The following is a 17,053-nucleotide window of genomic DNA, read 5'->3' as shown; positions in this document are numbered from 1 at the left end:
CGTATGGTCCCCGTACACCCCACCCCCCTACTCCACAACACACTTGCTCACAATGGGGCTCTGTAACTACCGACCCCAACGTGCTCTCGCTTTCCCCCTAAAACAGGAAACCAGGATCTGCTGAGCTCTTGTTTTTCTACTAATTTCCTGCTTTGCTGCCCCTTCCCTAGATTATTTATTTAATTTTTTTCTGGTTCCTCTCAGATTGGATATACCTGATCAGCTATTTGCCATCTGGAAAGCATTTATTCTAGCACAGCCAAGAAACTTTACACACATAATACACCTTTTCTATGATTTTCTGTCAGTAGCGCTGCTGCAGGACACATGTTTAAAATATTTCCTTGCAATTTCGGACAACAAGCATCAGGACCGTACTATGGTTCAAAAACACGAGGCCCGCAGCTCTGCCCATGACTGACCATAACATAAACCGTGGGTCCAACAGCACTGTTGTTAGTGGGATGTGCAGAAATAGCAACACACTTTTATTTGAAGTGTAAAATTTCCTAGCTTGGTTATATGTTCCTATAATCTGCAGCAAGAAGAGATGAAGATTATTCTGCCAAGGAAAACTCTGAAACCACGGATCGTGATTGGCTCCAGGTCTGGCTTTAGGAGCGGCATAGAGAAGAGTGCCGTGCCCATTTTTGGCAGATTTTCATGAGACCTACCAGAATGCAAAGCATCAAAAACAATAAAAGTCAGATCAGATCGGATAGATTTGAACATACAGTGAAAAAAAATGCTAAGAACATTTTATTTTCATTTCATCTGGGTCATTCAGTCTTTATTAGAAAGTTAAGTAAAAATATAGCTGTAACAATGTGCAGCTGAGAAGTCAGCAGGGACAAGTGCCTTTTGTTCAGGTTGTCAATGAAAAGAGTGGCTCGTGTCCGCGAGTGAATTTTCAGCCAGTAGGTGGACTGCAGCATGTAGAGAGTGTAAAAGGGGAGGAACAGCAAGAGCCCGAGTGGGCTCGGAGAAGGGAGATTCAAAAATAAAGCAGAAGAGGAAGTTGGGGGGGAAGAAGGTCTAGAGAAAGCTCAAGTTCCTCCTGAGGAAAATGCCCTTGAAACCATATCGAGTTTGCCGAAAGAGTGTGTGAGAGTGAGTTACTGGCATATAAAGCATATGATTTGGTAATGGGCTTATGAGGGGGTTTGCTCGCTGTTTCAATAAACCCCCAGAGCCATGACTGGGCTAAGCTTGCAATACAAACACACCCCGTTCCTCCAGTTTATCTGAAAGACACATCTGGAGTCTATCAACTCCTGCAGCACCCCCTTTCTGTTTCCACTCTCCACCACGCTTAACCCCTTCCTCACCCACTCCACCCCTTAATGGGTCATGCACTCTCATTAGGTGACTGTTGCCTAACCGGGAGCCACCCGGTGGCATGTGCGGGAAAAATGCACCAAAACAAATGTTCATTTTTCTGTGAAGGGGGAAACAAGACTCCCCTGTGCAATCACAGCAGCTGTCCTTAGCTCTCTCCAGAGTGGGCTGGTACACTCTGAGCCTTTCTTTTAGTCAGGCCAGTCTAGACAGAGGGGCTCCTTGCCATCTCGCCATGCCTACACACTGGCCACTGTTTTTAAGTGTTACAGTGTGGCACACCTCTTCTTTGTTCCCACTCATCAAGGTAATTTGCTCAGCTTGTGTGGAAATCTCCTGCTAAGGAAAACGGCCTCAGATTTATACAAGACAAACTGCAGGAGTGTGCTTTCTTTCTCACCCTCGCTCCCTCCCTCTCCCTTCTTCATCTACCCTTTCCCTCTCTCTCACCACCATACCATCTTTAGCCATCTTGGCTCCGCGTCCCTCATGTCAGATGGTAAAGTTGTTTAAGTTGGACTCCGTCCTAACCCCTACTGCTCAGAATGGCAGAGGCGATTTCAAGGTTGGTTTCGGAGAGATTTCAGGCAAAGAGTGAATGAATGGTCTGCCTCTGCTTTTGCGGAACAGATACTATCAAGCCAAACATATATGAATTGGCCTAGGCCTGCACATAATCATAACACTATAACTGTGCATGTTTTCTCATGCAGACATTTTTAAGAAACAGTGTTCCAGCCCAAGGTTTAATTTCAGGCTCCCCTTAATTTTGTTGCATTATCAGCATAAATCTCAAGCACCTCCTTATTTTCTACACTTAAATCAAGTTGAAATGACTTTACAAAAAGTGTTTGGTTGTCTTATGTGATGTTTTCTGTGCTTACTCCAATGAGTCCAAAGAAGCGCAGTGTTTAAAAGATTCCCACTGTAGAGATCATCTCAGCCTCTCTTGTTGACAAAAACGGTCACGCTGCCAACACCTAGAGCCTCCTAACCACAAGCCTCACTCCTGCCTTTCAGACCTGTCCACTACAAACACCCTGCTGCTCCCTCATCCATCATCATCGTTGCCCTCTGCTCTCCCTCCCTGCTCCCTCTCTCGCTGTAGGGTAACAGGCCTTAGTAATGAGGGCCCCTTGTGCCCTGCCTGCCTGTCCTGTGTCCCATGGTGCAGTGGGGCCCATTTGGAAAGGAGCCAGACTGCCTCGGCCCTCGTTGCTCATTATTCTCATTACTTTGCCTCAAATCAGTGCAGGACAGGCTGCTGGGATCTGTCCACAACTCATAAAGGTCCCGGCTCATTAGTGGGGTTGCCAGTGAAAACTTCCATCAGAAAGGGTGTGCATAGAGGTAGAGGTACTCAAAAGGTGCGCAAGTACACGAGGAGAGGTCTGACGGTGTGTATGACAATGTGACTTATTTTGCGCATAGCAACCACCGCCACAGAGGCGAGGCATGATTTAACCAGTGTGTTCATCCAAAGAGCTGGAAAGAAATGAAGTATTCCAGGATCCAAATGTAGCCATTGGATGGCAAGCCTGTTTAAAAGACCTACAAAAACACAGTAGTCTAGTAAGAGGGCAAAAAACAAACAATCCTAAATTGCTCCTCTGCACTTGGGTGGCTTGGCAGGTTATGAAGGCAATAGTGGCTTTGAGGAGGTTTGTCCCAATGAAAGGGCTAACTGTCTAGATTGCTGCACGGCCTTGTCCAGGCCTGGAGGAGGGTGTTCTACTCTGGAGCCGAATTCTCCGTTTAATAACAGCAGATCAGACTCACTCAGCTCTGAATAAAAGTATGCTGTGAGCGTGTGGAAGTCAGTGTGTGTCTGCTGAGACCTGTTAGACTGGGCCAAAAGAGAGGGTGCCCATACTAGGAAGTACACTTAAGGGTTACTGTATACACTGAAGTCACAGCAGCGATGAGCCAAGAGTGAGAGTGTGTGTGCGTGCGCAAGTGTGTGTGTGTACCTGTTTAGACATCTTTGTGGGGACCAAAAATTGGAATGTTACTATACTTGTGGGGACCAACAGTCACTTATGAGGACAAAAGTGGCTGACTGAAGAGACTGAAGACTTTTTGAGACTTAAAATGTGGATTTAGTGTCAGGGTTACAATTAGATTATGGTTAGGTTTAGGCTATGGGTTAGGGTTAGGTATTCATTTTGATTAGTTAGGGTTAGGGTAAGCGGCTAGGGCAGAGGTTTCCAACTCTGGGCCTTAAGGGCCGGTGTCCTGCAAGTTTTAGATGTGTCCTTGATCCAACACAGCTGATTTAAATGTCTAAAGTACCTCATCAACATGTCCTCCTCAACAGTTCTCCAGAAGCTTGGTAATGAACTAATTATTTGATTCAGCTGTGTTGACCCAGGGTGATATCTAAAACCTGCTGGACACTGGCCCTTCAGGCCTGGAGTTGGACACTTCTGGGCTAGTGAAAGCACTATCAATTTGATGTCCTCACTAAGATATCAAAACGAGAATGTGTGTGTGTGTGTGTGTCCCTGTGTGTGTATGTTTCACAACAACATGTGTCCCAATGTGTGTGTGTGTGTGTGTGTGTGTGTGTGTGTGTGTGTGTGTGTGTGTGTGTGTGTGTGTGTGTGTGTGTGTGCAGTTAGGGGGCGCAGACTGTGTTTATCCTTGTCACGTAGGGGAAGAGATGCAGTGTAATTCCCTGATGTGTGTTTACTCAGCCCCAGTGGGCTGGCCTTTGATTACACCGCTGGCCACATAATATGAGTAACTGCTCACTACTGCTCCAAATGACAAGCACATGTTGACGCCATACTGGAAACAATGAAGAGACCTGAAGAGCCGTGGTGGACCGAGGAGACAAAACAAAACCAAAATCTCACAAGCGCAGACAAAACTCACACTCTAAGCTCATATCTGAATTCATCCCTGCAAACCCTTCCATCAGTGTGGCATTTTTCACAACAGACAGCAAACTTCCCATGAGCTCAGATGTAATTATAAGCTGCCTGAGGCTCAATTAAAGGTTGAAGATGTCAGAGTGAGTGACTGAGTGAGTGAGTGGACCTCCACCACTGTGTGTCAGCAAGCCAGCAGAGGTGGAGGCGGAGGAGTGAAATGAGGCCTGTGTGATTTACATTTCGTGCTCAGCCAGACGCCTGCATCTCCCACTGTGGAGCACAACCAGGAGTTTGTCTGCCTGTTTTTTGTCTTTTTCCCAAGCTCTTTCAGTTAAACCTCCACTCTGCTGCCTCCTGCTAGTTTTTTATCACTGCTCCAGGTACATGGGAGAGCTCAGGTTACCCGACCCGCCGACCCTATGGCGCTACAGGAAGGCTTGTCCACACTAACAAAAATAAGCAACATCAGCTCATTCTGAGCCACAGCTCAGGCTTTAATTTACTATACATTACTGCCCAAGTAGCATTAGCCTCAGGATCTTCCTGTCAACAGCTTTATCAGCGTCCTCGGTGCAAGACTGCTGAGGTGAGAACTGACAACTTGGCCTTGAAACTATTCACCAATGGTGTTCTCATGCCAGACTTTAGAAAAAAAACATAAATTTGAGCAAATATAGCTTTTGTTCTCGACTGGCACATCTGCTCTGAACTTCAGTGGTAGGTACTAACAAGCTAACAACTGCAACAAATTACCATATTTTTCTTTCTTTCAACATTTTTGAGAAACTCGTTAGCTTCATGGGTGGCAGCTCGAAGTGCCATGTGGAACTAATATCTCTGCAACATACCCACCAGCCCCCTCGCCAACAATATAAGCCTGTCTGCCAGACTACAGCATCCATGTTTGTGAAGTGAAGCTGCAACATATGTGTTGTTGCCATAAAGCTTTACTGGGATGCCCTGTGAAACAGCACACTGTGAAAAAAAACCCCAAAATGGCTTTGTTGTGAAACATACACTAGATTCAAGGACAGTGTGAGAATATCAGAGTATTCAGGGAGCTTGGCATAGTAGCCTGTAGGTGCTAATTAATTTAACACCCATCCTGTTTGTATTTCATTCATTGGGGAACATGATTTATAAGATTTATTTTTTGAATAAGAACTAGAAACACTGTCAACGTCTCTAGACCCAAGCTCATTCAAACTCCGCCCTGTGGTATGAAAAGTCAAAATTTGGAAATTTGAAGAAGGAAAGCCAGCATGTGTAAAAACATGGCTGTTGTGCATTAGTGTGCACAGTCTGGGTAACTTGTTCTGAACGATGCATGCAGGTTTTGATCAATTTATATTCCCACCTAAATATGACAGACGTGTTATAACGGCATGGCTGTGTAGGACAAGTCTCAGGGCTTTAACTGGCCCGCCTGCAGTCCAGGCCCATCAACCTCTGGAAACATTTGGTACACTGTGAAATGAAACATACAGCTAAGGAGGCCCTGCATGTCAAGCAAGAATGGGAAAACATTTAGCTTCTTAATGTACAACAGTTGGCCTCCTCAGTTTCCTAAACACTTACACAACGCTATTAAAAGAAGATTCAAGCCAGCACAGCTGTAAACATACCGATGGCCAAACTTTTTCTTTCTTTTTGTTTTTCCAAATATGTTACTGGCAACAAGTTTGAAATGAATATATACATTTTTTCCAAAAAGCAAAAAACATATTTTATGTTTGGTCTTTGTACTTTTATCAATTGAATGTGTCATTTCAATTATTTGAAATGATTACAGTCTGTTTTTATTTACAATACACAAAGCAACCCAGCTCTTTTGAAAACAGGGTTGTATTTGTTTTCGTAATATCGTGGTCTGGACCAAGGTGGTGGATCGTCTTACAGGCCGTGCAATTATAGCCATGTGTCACCACTGGCAGTTCCAACTATAGTTCCTTTCCCGTTTGTCACCAGTGGCGCTGTGCATCGCCTCAAATTCCTAAGAAAATATTTCATCTCTCACTTGTCTCACACCCCATTCATAGAGAGATTACGATGCCGCTAAGGAGGGCCAGACTGTCTGCAAGCCACAGGCAAAGCTGCCAACACGCAGCTCCTGCCAGAGATCTCCCTTATCTTGTCATGTGGAGTGGGGCTTCACTGATAATGGAGGAGTGAAGTGTAATTATGTGAAGTTTTCAACATAAGTCTGTGATAGCCAGTCTGAGTGTATCATCCTCCCTCCTGGAATGAAGCCCGTGATCAGATAGATGGGCCATAGCTGCTCAGATCTGCTCAGATCTCTCTGATACCTTGTCTGTATGTCTCCACAAGGCCCAGGCCAGAGACAAGCCAGAAAGCAGCTCACACATAAATCCAGTGGAAACAATACACATGACATTAGAGCATCCGCAGAAGCACAGTATTTAATAAAGGACGATGAGAAAAGGATACTCACAGTTTATCCAAGGCATAAAGTCCAAGGAAGGATCCGTTTCTAAGAACTCGGATTTTGTTGTGGCTCAGTATCCTGTAAATAAAAAAAATGGAAACAAATCAAATCACACGGTTGTTAAAAATAGGTTGAAAAAAACATGAGGCCCAATAGAAACATAAATTAGGAGGAGGAAAAAAGCCAAAGAAAATGTCCATTCAGTGCTGCAGTCACATGAGAGATTAGCATTAACATTACCTAAAGATGTTTCAAATAAATGATAAGACAGAAGGGCATCAAGACAGAGGTTGCAATCTTGATAATCATTTTATAAGTTATTATTTTTTAAGATCAAAAGGATGTCTTTCCATATCAAACAAATGGCAGAACAGGCCACGGTAATTAGCTCTTTCCCCGCTGGCAAATCACTTGGCCTTTGGAGTTCTTATCAGTGCACAGGGCAAAATGCTAGAGGGCAGAGTGGAAGTGAGGCTGAGATCTCTCTGTTTGACAGGGAAATGCAAAAATATAAGGCAATAGGCAATGGCTGCTATAGAAGTTGCATAGACTTATGCTCTGTCCCTAGTTTCAGTGACAATATGCTTTTCTCAATGAGAGTTAAGTAAATAGGACACTACATGCAGAAGCCTGTTGGCTTAGCTTATTCACAACAGTAGAAGCATGATAGGGACAATTTCTAGTCTGAGGCATGGATCATGGAAAGTGCAGCAAGTTAATTGTCTTCTTTATAGAGAAAAAAAAGCTACAACAAAATAGTTACTTTTTATCTCGATCTGAACTGGAGATAGCTATACATGCATTTATCTCGTCACGCTTGGATTATTGTAATTCGCTGTTTATGTGTCTAAGCAAAGGTTCTCTGGATCGTCTGCAGGTTGTGCAAAACGCTGCAGCTAGGCTTTTGACAAAATCCTCCAAGTACTCACATGTGACACCGTTGTTATCTCAGTTACACTGGCTTCCTGTTAAATTTAGAGTCGATTTTAAGATCCTGGTCTTGACCTACAGAGCTGTGCACGGACTGGCACCTGCCTACATCTTTGATCTGCTACAGCCCTATGTCCCTAGCAGGTCTTTGAGGTCATCTGATCTGGGCTTACTTGCTATAAAAAATACTAAGAGGAGGACTAAGGGTGATAGAGCTTTTGCCACTGTGGCCCCTAGACTGTGGAACTCTCTCCCCCAAGCACTAAGAACTGTGGACTCAGAAGCTGTTTTTAAAAAGCAACTCAAAACTCACCTTTTTAAAACTGCTTTTGGTTAATTTTTTGCCTGTTTTATTTTCTCTTTTTAAATCTTTTTATGACTTGTAATCTTATGTGCAGCACTTTGTGATTCTGTCTTGAAAGGTGCTATATAAATAAAAATTTATTTATTTTATTATTAATAAAAACAACTTTATTTGTATGACATTTTTCAAAACACAGTCACACAGTCCTTCACAGTTTGAATAAAAGCCACACATTAAAGATAAGTATCCATGTCTGAAGATACAGACACATAATCAACCATACGATCATTCATCGCACACATACATGCAAATAGTTGCAAACTATGTCCAAAAATAAAGAGGAAAGTTAACAAAGAGGAGATTAAGGAAAAGCTAACCTGTATAAATGAGTGTTAGCCAGAGAAAGGAGGAGAAACGCATCATGAGAATTTATTAACTTAAAATACCATGAAAGTTTTGTGAGCAGATAGTAGTAGATAATGGTTGAAACAAATCTGCTACTGTATTGAATTACAGTCACAGCACCATTTTTTCCAATTCAGGAAGAATGACATTTTTATAGTGCACAAAAAGTTCAAGAGGAGGTCCGGGTGGAGAACTGGTGCACAAAAACACCAGTGGTCAAGATTGATAGCACTTTATTCTCCATATGCAGCACATTACTGTCACCATAATATCAATTATGATGGAGCTACACCATCCATCTATCCATCCATCCTCTTCTGCTTATCCTTATCAGGATTGCGGGGGGTGGGTCTATCCCGGCTAACCAAGGTTGTTATAGTTAACTAAAAATAAACTAAAAAGTAGAATTTTGAAAATAAAATTTAAGACTAACTAAAATTAGAGAAATCTAGAGAAAATATTGTTTAAGTATCTGTTAGTAAAAAAATGTATTACAGCTAATGAGGCTTTAATGGACTACCTGTACTGATTTTCCTGAATACTGCCTCTGATATATGCCCTCCGTATAACAACTATAATTAAAAAGACGACAATAAACACTGAAACTAATGAAATCATAACACTTTCAAACAATAGAAACTAAACTTAAACAAGAAACAATAATAACTCGGATTCAGACACCTGTCTATATCCTGCTCAGCGTGGGCTCAGGGTACAGCCAGGACCCAGCCCTGGAGACAGGCTGCCATCATTAACACACCCTTTAGTCTCACGTCATTATTGCCCCTGCCACACAGCTTTTAATGGGCTGTTTGTGACATTAAGTGTGTTCTTAATTGAGAGAGTGAAGTTGTGTGTGTGCGGCTTTAAGAGAGGGAGCTCACTGTGAAGCGTCCGTTAGATTTACAGATTCAGCAGCAGCGCACAGCCCCCCGTTTCCTGCCACATCAATAAAAACACTGCCTTCAGCTCCGCGCCTTCCAGCCCGCTTAATGACCGGATTTAATCGTCCAATCTCAGTATACAAGCATGAGCTGGCCCGACTCACTTCTTCCCTCCTGTAACAGTTAAAAGTGTCGAAAGCCAGCATTGCAAAATGGAAACGTAGGGAGTAAATCATCTTTTGCTACAGCTACATCGTGGACTCTTCAGCCAATATCTTGCGACAATTATCAGCTAAATTTCAAAAGCAAAGAAAACGCATTTTCAAGCTGGGCTGCAATCAAGACACTAAAAATGATAACGACTGGAATACTGAAAGTAAAGCCTCTCCCACTGTTTTTGACGTCATCCCAAATCTGAGCTTTTTTTTCCCCCTTTCCAAGATTTGGAAAAAATACAAACATGTCATGTTCACAAATTCCCACTGAACTCCTCAAAATAAATCATTATTATTAAGGCAGAGAGAGGAAGTTAGACGAGAGCAATCCTCTTGTGGTGTAGCCTGGATTTGAACCCGTGACTCCTGGGCCTTGAGGTCTCTTGCTCGACTTTTGGGCACAAAATCTCTCCTATAAATGGATGCAGGCCCAAGATGAAAGTTACAGAAGATCCGGAACTGCCTGAATAATTCAGTGCAGATAGGAGAGGAGAAAGTCACATCTGGCAAAGAAACAAGCCATTTAATTCAACACAGACAGCTGAGATACAGATAGTTCCTTTTGGACTTTGCTTATTAAGCAGAAAACTATTAGTCAGGGAATAATGCACATTTGTTTCTGGTGTGCTCCGAAGGCCCACATGTGCACATTGCTGCAAGCCTACAGGAACAAAACACCTCCTTTCATATAATCACACACTGAGTTAATATGCATTCTCCAAACCTGCACAGATTTATTTATTTGTGTGTTGCATTCAGGTCTAAACCCAGCACACATTCCACACACGGTATTTCAATTATCTCGCTAAAACTTGAAAGCTGACTTTCGCAAATAAACAGCGCACACAAAATGAGCTAACCGAATTCCTCCCATAAGCAACAAAAGGCGCAGATTTCCAGGAACGCAGGGGAGTTGCGTGGCCTAGACACTGCTGTATAATCCCCCAAAGCCTGATGTTTGGAGCACAGTTGTAGTGGAGGGCATTGTTCTTTTATAAACAATACAAAGAGTACAACTCTGAGAAAGAGAGAGAAGCAGAACTCTGTAAACAGACAGAAATAGTCAGCGCTCCCATCAGGCTAAACAGGAAACCCAGCCAATTAGCTGTTTATTCAGAACCCGGTTTGAGAGGTCAGGGGTTGCAGAGCGAGCACTTCCTGGAAAGTCATCAGACAGACGGAGCAGGGTCCGGACACAGGTGACAGCTGAGGCAAACGAGGGTCCATCGCTTCATCACTGTAGGTTAACAGAGCTTTACAAACAAAGAAGATAAGCAGCTTCTACTAGGAGGCCTAATGTCTGCTCAGCACAGTATTGCTACTGAGGCTTAACTGCACATTTCTGCCAGATCTGTCTGTAAGTGACAGATCAGATGGCAGATTGATTTAATCTTCTTCTGTTTTCAAGACCTATTCGCATGGCACGTCAGTGCGCTAACTCAGTCCAGACTACGGTATGGTATCTTTCATTCACTTAACCCTTTCAGAGCACAGAGGCCTAAATTAGATGGGCTAATTGAATCCATCTAATTCACGCAACCAAAGGAAAAAGAGAAAGAGAGAGAAAGCAGGGCCACATGTCAGGCCCCAGGGATCTTGTTTAACCATTTCGCATAATTCATTTACATTAGGATCAAAAAGAAAGAGGTCATATGAAAAGCACCAGGTCAAACCGAGTTACCAGCTTTAACCCCTCTGAGCTCAGCAGAGGGGTTAAACACCACATGTATAACAACAACTTCACCGTTTTCTTTATTATAATAGATTAAATTAAATTTAACACACATGGATGCATTCTTGGTTTTACGCATCCCAAACTTATCCCCAAAGAGATCAAATAAAGTAATATTCTTAAGAAAAAAAACTTTTGATAAGTGACCTCGATTCTCAAGTAAAGTTCTGTAAACATTACATCTTTAGAAATGCCAAATTATATATTTTTTAAATCTTTAACCTCCTAAGACCCGAACTCTTCCACGACATGCATTTTTAATTTCTCTTTGATATTTGGGCATATTGGGGCCCGATGAATGTAAAAACAAAGAATTTCCAGATTTTTTTTTTACCTTATTTTTGTTTTTAAGAAAAACGAGAGCCACAAATGAGGATATTCATTTAAAATTTTGATAGAACAGTAGCAGTATAATGTCCTCGTAAGTGGATATCAGGCCCATGTAGAGCAAAATTGAGTATTTTGGTCAAAATAGCCAAAAATGTGATGTCCACATATGTGGACGGCAGGTCCTAGGAGGTTAACATGTTGCAAAAATGAAAAATCCCCTACCTGCAAAAGCCTTCTCCCCAGAAGTTCAGTGGCAAAAAATGTGTAAAAATGTAAAAATATGTAAATTTACACATCGAATCACACTTGACTTTTTAGCTTCCATTGCCACAGCTCCGTGTTAGATCAGGCTTCTTATGCTGTATGATGGTGTGTAAAAAAAGTAGAACTATACAAAGCATCTTGTCTAGTAGACCACAGCAGCTCCTCCCTGCATCATGCCACTCACTTTGTTGGTTTGCTCAATGTGCTTACTAAACCCACAAAGCCTTTGAGGGCCACACGGGAGCAATGACAGCACGTCACAAATCGTATTTGATTTACTTCCACTCTCCCCCCCACCCCCAAACTCTTAACTACATAGCAGTCTCATTGGTAACACGCTGCCCTGAGCCTGGAGGATAAGGCCTGATGTGTGCGGGTGCTTACGCACCTTTGTCTTCTGTATTCTGTATACTTTCTAAAGCTGATTTTGGGCCGTCATTTGGTTGAACACAGGCGATAAAAAAAAGATACATCCCTCTATTTTCTGTCCTAACCACAGCAAGAATGCTGTAAACTCAAACACAACAGGATGTCCTGTTTGCTTTTTGTTGTCAGTATCATCCCACCTTCATCCTCTCATCCTGCTTCTTTGCCAAATGCACTTTAAACATTTTCTTTATTTTTGAGGATGGGGAAGGATACACAGGAAACGCTCTAGCCTGGTTTGGCATGTAGTCCCGAACATAAATGAGCAGTACTTAAGTAAAAAGCCCCGATTTCAATTGGCCCCTAAATATTTAGGCATGCTGGACTCAGACAGTGAGCTCTGTGTAGCTGCAGGCTTCTACAGCAAACCACAAGCAGAAAAAGAGTCTTAAGCAAGGATTTATATTTAATAAGAATTCATCTCCAGGCTTAGCTCCTAGATCTCATTATGTATGTAGTGCACTTCACATTCTGTGAATAATAGTATTGTTTTCTTTCATGCTGACTACAGATTCATTCTTCTTGAGCAGATCCAGTCTTTACAACACCTGAAACTGCTGAGGTCTCATCAATGATGAAACAACGGGAGCGCTTGAAAGATGCGATCGATGTAGCACTCCGAGGCCAAAAGAGAGGGAGGTGCTCAGGTTCAGCGTAATAAAGAGTAAAAACAACCCAAAGCACCACTGTGTAAACATCAATTAACTTTGGATTGGTCTCTTACGCTCGAGGACCACACGCGGGGTGAGAGACAAGAACCCTTGAAAGAGATTGGTAACGTGGAAAAACTCCGGTCGTAATTCAGAGACCAATGGGAGCCAGATAATGAGACTAACTGTAAATGAGACTCTCAGAGCATCATTACTGAATTAAGTCTGGTTTAATTAGCCGATCTGATAATGCACATGCTGGTCTGTTTCACATAAATAAAATTTAATAAGAATTTAACTGTGAGGGAGCTGAACTCTGCTGAAAGTGGTGCAATTACCCACTTTTAGATTACAAGAGGCCAGCTTTGTGTGAGCTCTTTCATTTGTGTCTTACAGCTGAGCACAGTCTATGCAAAACCAGCGCTGATTTATTTTACTGCATTTTCCCCTTTTGCTTTCCATTTGAGCAGCTTTTTCTAGCCAAAGGTGCATTTCAAGAATATGTGCCATTCACAGAGGAGAATTAAGTGGACATGGCAGCACTTCTCTTCATATATACATCACACACATATCCCTCAGAGTAATGCAGACAGACGGCGTGGATCAACAAAATACTACGGTTACACCAAAAGATGGATTAGAAAGTGTATTACCTAATTTAGCTTCCCAATCCCACTTACTCCATCCAAACACGGGCTCTAATGAATCAGACGCCATTACCCATCTACATTACACTGCTACCGTGACGGGCTGGCAACTTGTAGAGGTTGTACCCCACCTCTCGCCCGCTGTCAGCTGGGATAGGCTCCAGCACCCCCGCAACCCTGAACCAAATAAGCAGTTTAAAAAACTGATGGAAGCATGCAGTGGATTACACTGCAATTTAAGCTCCCAAACCAGGAGAATCAAAATGATCCTCTAGCTGCGGGCACGCCAGTGAGAAAGGATAACATCATTGGATGTGTCATAAGAGATGAGCTGTAAACTTTTAGAAAATGTTTCAGTGACTGACTGTGATGACTGTGATACTTTTACACCCACACAAAAACATACACAACTTGCTAAGCTGAGATTCCTGTCTGGACAAACTTAGAGCAGTAATTAAAGCGGGCTGCCATTTATACATTCAGCGCTGTGATATGTGAGAAAGCCAATCTGGAAAACTTTTACTAACAGCAGCAATTAATCTTCCACTCTTGCATGCAGAATGCAAGAGTGCGTCTATAAAAAAGCTATTTGCTAAATGAAAGAATTGCCATGAAGTACTGCTGATGTTTATTTAAGTGGAACGCAATGTAGGCAATAAAATTAAAAACAGCAGTCATTAATAATTATTTGAATTGATTTTTAAAAAAATAAACCCACAGTGACAGACAATAATAAGCATTTATACACCTGCACACGTACATATACACATAAGCTGTGTAGACCTTCATTAGCAGCTGAGAATTGTGGGTAATGACATTTCGTGAGGTGTGTTAACAGCGAGGAATTATATAAGTGGCAGTATTAAAGTAAATGTAGATTTTTCTGTTTAGTGTTGGTTTAAGGAGATGTAAATGTTATTTCAGGGGATATTGAAATACATCAGTATGTGTGAACTGCATTATTTTTTTCTGAGGAAATTATTTATTCTATGCTGTGAAAATATTCACATTTTCATTTGTAGGATTGCTGACAGTATGTGTGGTTATGGTTCACAGCCTGCATCAGAACTCTAACTTTAAGAAAAATCCTGTAAATTTTGTAGTATTTTACAGTAAAATACTGGCTGCAGGGTTGGCAGCACTTTATTGTAAAATTTAAAGTGACCATACTGTAATTCTTTTTACATTTTTTTTACTGTATTTTTGAAATACAGCCTGCTTACTCTAAAAGTGTGTATTTTTTACAGCAATCCATTGCAGTGCAGCTCTCTCCTCTAAGTCTCTTCCTTGCTAACAGACACATTTTGTAGAAACAAGAGGGGGAAAGTGGAGGGAGGAGGAATAAGAGCAGAGAGATCTCTCAGAGTGGGAGGCCAGTTGTGTCATCTTTGTTACAATAAGTGCTTTAAAAGAGGCTTCCAGATCGCACCGACTATTCAGCGCATGGGTTATTCCTAATAGCTTAACCCTTTCAGACAGAGAGTCACCTAAGCCAGCAGCCCTGGGAGCCCCTTGCACCCTGAGCCTGTCCTAGGCAAGTCGCGGCACCAAATATAACAGAGAGACTAAATGCCCCTGAGCACAACAGGCACTTAAACAGCAAATGCATGTCAAGATGTGAATGTGCCCATTGTGCCTGACCCACCAGTGGGCTCGCAGCAGCCACCAGGGAACGCTGCCAAGCTACAAGCCCCATTTACCGCCTGTCATGGAAAGGCACTTGCATGTAATTGCATGAAAAATATTTTTTATGAAATCATTTTGCAGACCCACATTGAGTAATTTAGTCAAACAGGGAGAAGAGGGTGAGAGCAGCCACATGAGGGAGTGATACAGATTCTTGTCATTCGTGTATATGACAAAATAGATGAGTTTAATGATTTATGCCAATAATTTTCTTGCATTACTCAGTTTTGTTATCATACTTTTGTCCCTCAAGGCCTAACGTGGGGAGTGTGCTCCTGCATCTGATATGTTGAACCGCTTATTATAGAGTATACTGCATTGTGCTTGGGTTACCATGCAGGGCCAGGCAGTTAGGCTTTGTGGTTTGTGGTGTGTGTGTGTGTGTGTGTGTGTGTGTGTGTGTGTGTGTGTGTGTGTGTGTGTGTCTGTGTGTCTGTGTGCGTGCGCGCAGATTTATATGTACTAGTGTGTGACCTATCAGATTTATTTATATGGAAAGTGTGTATGTTTAACTCGATGGGTATGTGTGTGTGTGTGCATGCATAAGTGGTCCAAAAACTACTAGTCTAAAATTAAAATCTGGGTTTTTTAAATGTCTCTAATTAGAGAGGGGAGGACTGGAGCCTATTTTGAGAGATGTGGCCATGCACGCCCTTCCCATATGTGTGCGCACAGGCTAACACACACACACACACACACACACACACACACACACAATACACGATTTGGAGAGGAAGGTCTCCACTTCAAGTTGGTCTTATTAGACAATTCATCGAGTTCTGCTATCAGGAACTGTCTACCAAAAGCGCTTCAATACACAATTTATTAAAGCTGAGAAACCAGTGAACTCCAAAGACATAAACAAGTAGCTGCCACAAATATTAACAGTCAGGGAACACAAGCTGAAATAAAACCGCCTTACTGTAAGGCTGCAATAAATTAGTGCAATATTTATAGTCAAAGACTCGTCAAGACAAACCAAACTGGAAAGTTTATGGCTGGAGTGCAGGAACACAATAGTCAGTTTAATCACTGTCTAAAGTGTTTTTACACTTTTAATGAGGCAATTTAGTGAATTTAGCCATTTGAGACAGTGAGTGGAATGCGGTGTATGCCTGTTAACATTGTCTCATTGTTCTGTTTCATAACCAGCCTCTGTTTTCTGATTCCCAGCAAAGACTGCTGGGAAATCAGGCCGCGTTTACAAAGGCTTGGCTAAAATCTTTTTGCCCCAGATACTGAGTGCCTTTAGAGGAATCTGTGAGAAGGTTGTTTTTCTTTTTTCATCTCTGTGCAGCAGTAATGCTTTCTCGAATGACAGTCAGGGCTCAATTCAGATTTACCAACGTTTCAACACCAGAGGCTACCACAGTGTATTAAATAATCAAAAGGCATCTGTAATAAAAACTGGTAGACCACCATTCTTTCCGAAGGAACACACATTCATACTGTATCTTTAAACAGCGGTTAAGCCATCAAGAAGATTTTAATCAAGGGTTATTGCTTTATGTCACAACTTGTTCAGTCACTTTAAATGCAGCTCTAAACCAGCTCTTATTCATAGACAGTGTAATGGATAAAACAATCCAAGCAACAGATGTTTAGTTTGTTGTGGCTCCGTGTAACAGCGTACTCAATAATACAATGGTTTTGAGTAACGATGAAGATGAGCTGCTGATTGGTTTTATATACTTGAGTACCATTGATAAAGATACAAAAACACACTATCAGTATCTCTATTTTTATTTAACAATTTGTTTCTTAGGAAAAAAAATGTGGTCACATGCCGTTACCTCGGGGACAAAGCTGGGGTTGTTATTTCCCACTACTTGCAGTATTTATCTTTCCATCTAAAGCCCCTTCCACATATAAAGCAATTTATTTGTTTTCCATCCCTGTGCTGCTGATAGGGGAGTGCAA

At 42.0% G+C, this 17,053-nt stretch overlaps 1 protein-coding gene across 1 annotated transcript in view; it reads right to left on the bottom strand.

Annotated features, from left to right (window-relative positions):
* The window catches only part of adgra2 (adhesion G protein-coupled receptor A2), a 41,418-nt gene that overhangs the window by 14,727 nt on the left and 9,638 nt on the right, over positions 1-17,053 (bottom strand). Inside the window, exon 2 of the mRNA XM_063489876.1 lies at positions 6,667-6,738. Within this exon, the coding sequence (XP_063345946.1) occupies positions 6,667-6,738 (72 nt within the window). The remainder of the gene's footprint in view (positions 1-6,666; positions 6,739-17,053) is intronic.

This window comes from Pelmatolapia mariae, linkage group LG12 (genome assembly GCF_036321145.2).
Source record: "Pelmatolapia mariae isolate MD_Pm_ZW linkage group LG12, Pm_UMD_F_2, whole genome shotgun sequence".
Taxonomy (NCBI): domain Eukaryota; kingdom Metazoa; phylum Chordata; class Actinopteri; order Cichliformes; family Cichlidae; genus Pelmatolapia; species Pelmatolapia mariae.
This window is presented reverse-complemented; position numbering and strand designations above follow the sequence as displayed.